The sequence below is a fragment of the Echinops telfairi genome, unplaced genomic scaffold, assembly GCF_000313985.2.
Source record: "Echinops telfairi isolate 266 unplaced genomic scaffold, ASM31398v2 ScPeMD7_7469;HRSCAF=8507_0, whole genome shotgun sequence".
In the NCBI taxonomy this organism is placed as follows: domain Eukaryota; kingdom Metazoa; phylum Chordata; class Mammalia; order Afrosoricida; family Tenrecidae; genus Echinops; species Echinops telfairi.
The window spans coordinates 34,441,219-34,450,943 of NW_022111372.1; the positions used below are offsets into that span (position 1 = coordinate 34,441,219).

The 9,725-nt window shown below is 45.7% G+C and overlaps 1 protein-coding gene across 5 annotated transcripts in view; it reads left to right on the plus strand.

The window, feature by feature from the left end:
- The first annotated feature begins 7,369 nt into the window (after positions 1-7,369).
- FAM3B (FAM3 metabolism regulating signaling molecule B) overlaps positions 7,370-9,725 on the plus strand; it is a 96,115-nt gene continuing 93,759 nt past the window's right edge. For 4 of the 5 annotated variants that reach the window (XM_045284762.1, XM_045284760.1, XM_045284761.1 and 1 more), the window contains exon 1: positions 7,370-7,443. Coding sequence is in view for 4 of the 5 variants with exons in the window: in XM_045284760.1 (XP_045140695.1) it covers positions 7,392-7,443 (52 nt within the window). In the remaining variant the exon portion in view is untranslated. The remainder of the gene's footprint in view (positions 7,444-9,725) is intronic. The other variant, XM_045284763.1, reaches the window with a different exon arrangement.

Below are 9,725 nucleotides of genomic sequence, written 5' to 3' on the forward strand. Positions count from 1 at the left end.
TTAAAGCTTTAGACTAAAGCTTCTCCAACAGCACTACCAGGGCTCCTTGGATTCGGGCCATCCCGACCTAATTCAAATCAATCTCCTTCAGCATCCATCTCCAACACTCCAGCCTCTGGATACCACAGGCTTTCCATTCCCAGAATCAGGCACAATCATCAAATCATGTCATACTGAGTGAGCAACATGCTTCAAACAACTGGAATAGACTCACTCATTGTCTCACTCACTGTCTCACTCACTGTCTCACACTCTCACTGTCTCTCTCACTCACTGCCTCACTTTCTCACTCTCTCACTGCCTCACTCTCACTCACTGTCTCACCCACTGCCTCACTTTCTCACTCTCACTGCCTCACTCTCACTCACTGGGACATTCACTCACTCTCTCATTCAATCACTGTTTCACTCTCACTGTCTCAGTCACTCACTGGCTCACTCACTCACTCACTGCCTCACACACTCATGGCCTTACTCACTGTCTCACTCACTGCCTCACTTGCTCACTGACTGACTGACTCACTGTCTCACTCTCACTCACTGCCTCACTCACTCAATGTCTCACTCACTGCCTCACTCACTCACTGACTGACTCACTCACTGTCTCACTCTCACTCACTGCCTCACTCACTCAATGTCTCACTCACTGCCTCACTCACTGCCTCACTCACTCACTGACTGACTCACTCACTGTCTCACTCTCACTCACTGCCTCACTCACTCAATGTCTCACTCACTCACTCACTGCCTCACACACTCATGGCCTTACTCACTCACTGTCTCACTCACTGCCTCACTTGCTCAGTCTCACTCTCACTCACTGCCTCACTCACTCAATGCCTCACTCACTCATTGACTCACACACTCACTCACTCGTCTCACACTCTCACTGTCTCACTCACAAAAACAAACAAACAAACAACTGGAATAGATGTTGCAGTGCCAGCTCGTGAGATATAAAAAGACTTTCCCCCAGCTTTGTGTTCCCCAAAGATATGCCAAACCTCAGAGGCTGTTTGCCAGCACGTGGTGGGAGGTCAGATGCTTAGAGATATTCTCTCTGAAGGCATTCAGCCATCAGTCTGTTGTAGGTGGGGCTTGCAGCATTCTGATAAGTATAGTAATTGTTTCCATGGAGAGCCACAGAATAGGTCAAACCTGCTCAGTGACATCTAAATTTAAGCTGCCATCCTGAACCTAGGATCCACCCACCTTTCACATGTGTACCCCCAATCCATCCCTTCCTATTGCGTGTATACCCCAAATCATCCCCCTCCCATTACTGTATTACCTATAGTACAACCCCTTCCTGTGGCATATGTCTTTACCTTTAATTAGGGGGCTTGCACGACCCCCAAAGGTATATAAGCCTTGGTTAGCAATAAAGGGCTCTCTCTCCACCAGTTCTCGCTCCCTTGTCCCCTCTCCCCTTGTCCCCCTTCCTCTTGCCCTGCACCACCGAGAGGAGCTGAGGTGAGCATACTACCAGGAAATGTGTCTGGCTCCATTATGTCAATCTCTCTTCTATCGCTCCTTTTCTCTGTGACTTTACCATAATCTTTACTTATTATCACTGTACAGTTGCACCTACTGGACCTGTGATGATGTGTAGGGGATGGCTCCCCTGACACCAGCTGGTGTGGACAGGATGAATCTTCCCCCCCCCTAGAAGAGAGTGCTGCTCAGTGGGAGCAATGAAAGCCTGAGGCGTTGAGGGAGGTGAGGCAGAAACAATTCAAAGCCCAGCTAGAAAAACAAACTTTTACCATCAAAACAACTTTTTTTTTTTTCCATTCTTTTTTTTTTTTCATGAGCCCCCAATAAAATAATTTTAAAAAAAGAAAAGAATGATGGCAACATATGTACAAATATGCTTAATATAATTGATGTATGGATTGTTATAAGAGCTGTAGGAGCCCCTAATAAAATGATCTTTTAATAAAATAAATAAATAAAATTTAAAAACAAACAAACAAAACCAACTGTTTAATGGGGATCCCCTAGTGCTCCCTAGTTCCTCTGTTTGGGTTGTTGCTTTCTCCCACTCACTGTCATTGGGCCAATTCTGACTCATAGTGACCTAATAGCATAGGGTAGAAGTGTGTGCCCGGGGGTTTTCAAGACCGTAATTCGATAGGAGTAGAAAGCCCCATCTTTCTTCCTTAGAGCAGTTGGTGGATTGGAACTGCTGACTTTGTATTGTGGTTCGCAGGTTAGGATCCCACTATGCCACCAGGGCTCCTGGTTTTCACTTCATTATTGACCAACAACTCACACAGGACTTGCTTCTGCTACACCACCACACGCACGAGTGTGAATACTGGCCAATCTTTGAGTGAGGAGCCAGCACAAACTCATACCATCCGGGGGCCTTTCTCCCAGCTGAAGGATATCGAAAGGCAGAAGCCTCACCCCGATCGATTATGGCATGAAAACCAGTACATCAAATCAATGTTTCACTTACTGCCATGACCTGTTGGTGAAAAGAGGTCGTAGTCTATCCCCTCTCCTTGTTCACTTTCTCTGTACCTCCACTTTCTCCTGTGACCCCAGACAACGTTATCCAAGTGCTGGAGAAAACTTCGCCCATGGATGTGGAATGAGGTGGGGGGAGCCAGCCCCCCAACACTAATCGTGGGTTTAATTCGCACAATTGTACAGTTGAGATATATAAATATTATATTAAAGTCTTTGAGAGCATGAGAGATAGAAGAGAGTCAAAAAAAGCTTGAAGGTAAACAAGCGGCCGTCTAGCTCAGAAGCAACAAAATCCACATGAAAGAAGCACACCAGCCTGTGTAATCACGAGGTGTTGAAGGGATGAGGTATCAGGCATCAAAGAACAAAAAATTATATCTTTGTGAATGAAGGGGAGTGCAGAGTGGGGACTCAAAGTAGCAATGATGAAACATACAACTTTCCTCTAGTTCCTAAATGCTCGTCCCCCCCTACTATCATGATCCCATTTCTACCTTACAAGTCTGGCTAGACCAGAGGACGTACACTGGTACAGATAGGAACTGGAAACACAGGGAATCCAAGATGGATGATCCCTTCAGGACCAGTGGTGAGAGTGGCAATACTGGGAAGGTGGAAGGAGGATGAGGTAGAAAGGGGGAACTGATTACAGAGATCTACATATAACCTCCTCCCTGGGGGACAGACAACAGAAAAGTGGGTGAAGGAAGATGTCGGGCAGTGTAAGATATGACAAAATAATAATTTATAATTTATCAAGGGTTCATAAGGGAGAGGGGAGCAGGGAGGTAGGGGGAAAAATGAGGAGCTGATGCCAGGGGAGAGAAAATGTTCTGAGAATGATGAGGGTAACAAATGTACAAGTGTGGTTTATACAATTGATGTATGTATGGATTGTGATGAGTTGTATGAGCCCCCAATAAAATGATTTTCAAAAAATAAATAAATAAAAATAAATAGGCACAGGAAAAAAGAGAAGAAATAGGAATGGTACAGTGTATGTAGGTTTCCATCCCTAGTACATTAACAGTCCATGCCAATGGTGCTAATATGGTAGGCTGAATGACTGGTGTTAGTGTTTATCAAATAAAACATATTCAGTAAAAAAATTTTTTAAAGGAGTTTTTCAAAGATGAATATAGCATGTTCAGAGAAGAAAAGTCCCCTGTTTCTAATATATCAAACAATGGCTATATCTATTGACCTACCTCTAAAGGAATGAGATACTAGTCCTACAGTGAAAAGACGGTTAAGGATAAATCACACAGCTGATGGTGCTCAGATAAAAGTGAAGAATATTGCTGTTGAGGGCACCAATCAAGAAGCAATAGGTAATATCTTAAATAACAGTTTTATTGTCTTTTTCAGGTACTATTTAATATTTTTCCTTAATGTTTTAAAACTCAAAACAATCTAGTTTTCTGTACTTCTTCTATTGTTCTTCTTTACTAACTGTATGACATAATAAACTGCCTTTCAGTATATCTGTTTTTTATACTTAAAGCAGTCATTAAGGCAGCGAACCAGTTGTACAATTCTTTGAATCCCACGCCTGGCTGCCTTATTTGTAAACTGAGTGCGATACCTGCATTGTGGTGGCAGGTCTGAAACACCAATCACCAGAGTAGCAGATTCTAGCAAATGTTTGTTCATGCACTCATCAGCCACATTAAAATATTTGAAGGGAGGAGTGCAAGATAAAATAAACAGGTAAACTTGATTTCATTAAATGGAACATTTCTTTGTTGTTCTTTCTACCTTTAGGGGAAAAAAGGGAAGATGTAGGGTGATTTCCCATTTCTTCCCCATGGTCTTAGGGAATGGAGCGGGTGACAACCCTATCCTAAACGGCCTAATGGGTATAAAGCGTGGGACTTCACCCTTAGTTAAAAGTTCTCATGGGAGCTGTATGAACTATAAATGAACTTTGGTATTTGGCAAAATAATTTGGCTTCTTGGATTTGCTAAGATATGTTAGAACAAACTATTTTGCTTAACCTTGACTTACAAGGACGTGGCTGCACAATCCAGGAGTCTTTGTTGATGGACTTGGCTGTTATCGCAGAAGGAGCCAAGAAATGGGGTATAAAAGAAAACACAGCTTTTAATAAAGTGCCATTGCATACATTCATGCTTCAGAATGTTTCTTTGGTCCTCCTGAACCCTACTTTTTCTATATTCTCTTTTTTCTCAAGACCACTCACCCGACTTCAGCTTTCTGTTAGGAACACTCCGGAGCCGGTCTTCGGCAGGAAGATATTTTCATTAAACAGAATTTAAGTTTTTAAAATTCTGATAACCTTTAAAACATAGCAAACACATACTTGTCTGTCTGTGTATATTTGGGCATGTGTGTTTGTATGAGTTGTATGTGTGTCTATGCTGTGCGTGCCTATAGCTGTGGGTGTCTGGGTGTTGGTGTGTGATTCACTAGTTACCACTCTTCAGGATTCTTGCTTTGCCTTATAAAGGAAAGACAGCTTGTGATTTTAATTCTAAGGAAAATACACCAGGTGAATTGGCATGAGTCCTGTAAGGCAATACAGCTAAGGAACTTTTGCCATGCATTCATTACTAACCAGTCATTTTGGCTTTTGCTCTGCACGAGGAGATTAGGAATAGGCCACGAGAAAAGATCAAGTTGAGTGTTTGAATTTTTCTCAAAAAGGAGCTTTGCTCCGGCCAAATACTGTGCTGATCAAAAATGCCATATTGTGGGAAACAAAACTGGGAAGCGAGTGTATGTGGGTAAATTCTCTATGCCTGTAAGCTAAGGAGTCTGGGAGACCAGGACTCCTGTGGAGAGAGACTTCACATTCATAGATGCATTCTAGCTGAATTCTCCTAAGTAAAAGTAATTCCCTACTTTGTCTCCCATAATAATGCCAATTTTCAGGTGCTACTGGTAAGCCAATGTTTGCTTACTGTTCTCTTGAAAGTCAACTGCTTGAAGGCTAACTGCCTAAAGGTTCCCTGCCATAGAAAGCAGTCAGACCTTCTAACCTTAAGGACGGCCCATTCCCTTCTGATACAGATCATAGATTCTTCCCCTGGAGAAGAGTTCAGGGACACCTAAAGTCAAGCCAGCTCAGAGAAGACCACGGTTAGGCTGCCATCTTAACTCTAGAACCCACCTATCTTGCCTTCCTGTCCCACGTATGCCTCTAGTTAAACAGTGGTTCTCAACCTGTGGGTTGCGACCCCTTTGGGGGTAGAACGACCCTTTCACAGGGACTGGCCGATTCATAACAGTAGCACAATGACAGTGATGAAAATGATTTTAGGGTTGTGGGGATCACCACAACATGAGGAACTGGATTAAAGGGTCGTGGCATTAGGAAGGTTGAGAACCACTGCTCTAGCACTTCCCCTTCCTATTGCACATATACCCCTAGCTCGGCCTCTTCTTGTTACCTGTATGCCTTTAACACAAAACCTCTTCCTGTTACATAGATGCTTACTTCAGCTTGCATGCCCGAGTTTATATAAATTTATGAGGCAATACATTATACCTGGTTCATACATACATTCTGGTTCTGGTCTCCATCAGAATAGGTGAGCCATGGCATGCTTTGTCTTGTCTGTTGTCTATTTCATTTACCCCTCAATTACATAACTGGCCCCTTGCGCCCATTTGGTTGTGGAGGCTGGTCCCCACACCATAAATCTTAGCTGTCAACACGGATGACCGGGATAATTGATATGATAGCATCTGCTTTCACTTTCTGATCCTTGTCATTTGAACTTGGATTACACTTACTGGCAAGAGCCCAGAGTTTTATTTTAGGCAATACAGTAAATAGTTCTAAAAATGCTAGCTCATTTCTCCCAGTTGAGTCCAGTGTAAAGACTCTTCCAGCACCAGCGTTCAGAGACAACAGTCATAGGTCTCTATAACCCTGAGAAGCTGTGGAAGCCACCTTTGAGAACCCTTGATTCTTACATTCCTCGAGTGCTGAATACAGAATGGGGGGGTTCTTGACAACTAAAGGCCTTCCTTCCAATCCGGTGGTAGATGACACCATTCCAGGTTTGCATTCTCCCCAGAATGGAAGAAAAAGTCTCAGGAGGTTAAATCAAGTCAAGCCAGGAAGGGCCTTTTGCCCTCTCCACATCCTAGTGGGCCTTGGGTCAACACATATTTCACTCCTGAGAGCTTACTGAGTGCCCTGTGCATTATGCCCACTCTGTAACAGCCGCGGTTCCTGGGTGATGCTCACGGCCAAGCGCTGAGCTATCATCACCATAAGGTTGACCGTTCGGTCGGCTTCCAACAGGTTCAAACCAAACTCACCGCCATCGAGTCAACGCTGACGCATAGCCACCCGCTGTGGGTTCCCCAGACTGTAACTGGCTACCTGAGTAGAAAGTCCAGTCCCAAAGGTTCCAGTCCTGAAAACCCCGTAGGGCAGTTCGACTCCCGCACACAAGGGGGCGCCAGGAGTCGCCGCCGCCTCGACCACTCTTGCCACTGAGACTCTAATGTGGAAATGGCTTTGGCTATGCTTCTGCCCACATGCCTCACTGTGCCCGCCCCGTCGGGGCTTCGAAGGGGATGAAGAGCACTAACCGGGGTCTCCCCCGACGCATCCTACCTCTGAGTGGGCCCTTGCAGCGCCCCGGCCCCGTCACTGTCCTGCTCACCACCCCCACGGGCCTGTCGTCTGGGGATTGCCGGGGATTGCCCCGTGCCGCTGGCCGAGCAGAGTCCCAGGAAGCGGGCGGCGGCGGCGGGCAGTCAGCGCAGGCCTTCTGGGCAGGAGAGACTCCAGCTCTCGGGTGCCCCCTGCCGGCCGGCCCCGGAGCCTCGGTGCGCCCGCCCTTGCTCCTGGGCATCTCCTCCCGCCGAGGAAGGACCAGCCGGTGTGGGCCCGCCGCTTCCGGCGTCCGAGCCCCACGCGCGGCCCGCAGGGAATGGCGTGGCAGACCCTCCTGCCAGGGTGCACGGCCCCGAGACAGAGACCCGGTAAGAGACGACGGGGGTGGGGGAGGAGGCTGCCCGGCAGAGGGCCTGGGGCGACCGAGGGGGCTCCGGAGGCCAGGGCTGGAGCAGGGTCACCAGCAGGCAGGTCAATGTGTTCTTCCTCAGGTGCCGGGCGCAAGGCAGCGGGGGACCCCCAGCACTGCGCCCAAGTGCCGTCAACAATTCTCCGCGCCCTTATAGGTGGCCTAGCACTGTCCCCGTAGGGTCCCCAAAGACTGCTGTCAATCTTTACAGAGCAAACGGCCACATCTTTCTTTCTCAGCACACAGGTGGGTCCCCACCACCCTCAGGGACCCAGTCCTGCCAGGCGTTCTAGAAGGCTCCACAGGGAGGAGTGGCGACCCATGTGCTTTTCCCTGAAAACAGTAGCAGGGTGTTGAGGGTTTTGATCCAGGGACTGACTCTGTTTAACCTTCCTGTTAGAAAGATCCCCAGGGGCCAGGTAGAGGACAAATGTGATTCCAGCCATGGCAGTAGGTTGGGAGGAGTTCGATAAAGTCCAGTGGTCAACACACGGGGCTGTGGGAGTGGAGATTACCGAAGGACCTCCCATCAGCAAAGTGGTGGGTAGGTGGGACCTGAGCACCAGGTGGGATCCCAGGTGTGCCTGCTGAACTTGTGGGGATTGCAGAAACACTTTGTCCTTCTTCCATTCACCACATAGATGAGGGGTACCCCCCAAAAACCAATACTCATTTATATTTTTTAATGTGAAGGGTATAGTGCATTTGGAGTTCGTTCCACCGGTCACACTGTTAATCAGGCGTTCTATTTACACGTTCTGAAAAGATTGCATAACAGTGTGTGACCAAAAAAAGTCTGATTTATGGCAGATGGTGGCCTGGTTTGCCACCATCTCAGTTCACCAGTTTTTGGCAAAAAAAACAGACCTCTCTTGCCCCACACACCTGACTCACCTGACCTTGCTCTGTGACTTCTTTTTGTTTCCATGAATGAAGAGGGACATGAAAGGACAGCAATTTTAGGATGTGGAAAAGGTGAAGGGAAAACTGAGGAAGGTGCTGTCAGCCATCCAAACAGATGACTTTGAAAAATGTTTCTAAGAGTGGAATCGTAGATGTGACAAATGTGTTCAGTGTAATGGAGAGTACTTTGATGGTGATAAGGTTGTTTTGTTAAAAGAAATTAAATACACATAGCTATTTTTAAAAATTCCTTTTTTTTTGGTACCCCCTTGTATATATGTTCAGTTCTCCAACAAGTCTAAGAAGCATATTCAAACCAGTGAAGTTCCAGGCTTGAACCCAACTTGTCTTGAGACGTCCAGGAACCAAAACCCTAGGTTGAATAAGAAGGAAGTGATAGCTGAAGTAGGCATTGTGAAATGTAAACAATTAACTGCTCAAGTACAATCCAAAAGTTAGCAATTCCAGTCCACCCAGAGTCACCTTGGGAGAAAGCCCCAAAGATCTCCTTCCGAAACTCAGCCCCATGGAACACAGTTCGACTCTGACATGCAAGAGGCTGAGGTTGAGTTGAGGTTTGCACATTGAGTGAGATGTTTGCTTTGGTTTTTATATTTTAAGTACATTAAATGAAGATAGGAAAGATGCTGTTGGTGTGGGGCCCCTGTAGGAGGTCCAGGCATTATGAAATACAAACATACAAGACTGAAAATAGAGAACCAGAGATGTCAGTTTGGAATGAAGACAATTAAAAAAAAAAAGCCCTAGTGTAGTTACAACTTCCAAATGGAGAGGAAGACAAATACATTTCAATAACTTGGATGAAGGGGAGGACAACATATAATTAAGGGATATTTGCAAATATATATACCTATATACTCGAGTGTAAGCCGGCCCGAATATAAGCTGAGGCACCTAATTTTACCACAAAAACTGCATTAAAAATGTATTGATAGAGCTCTAAATACAGGCATGTACATATGTAAATATATTTTATATGATGGTGAAATAGATCTATGTGTATATATTTATAGGCTTAGTATTAAGGTAGCAGATGGACATTGGACCTCCACTCAAGTACTCCCTCAATGCAAGAATACTTTTCTATTAAACTGGCATTCCATGATGCTCATCTTCCCAACACAACCGCTGAAGACAAAGCAGGTGGGTGCATAAGCAAATGTGGTGAAGAAAGCTGATGGTGCCCAAGTATCAAAAGATATAGCATCTGGGATCTTAAAGGCTTGAAGGTAAACAAGTGGCCATCTAGTTGAGAAGCAACAAATCCTACATGGAAGAAGCACACCAGCCTGTGTGATCACGAGGTGTTGAAGGGAT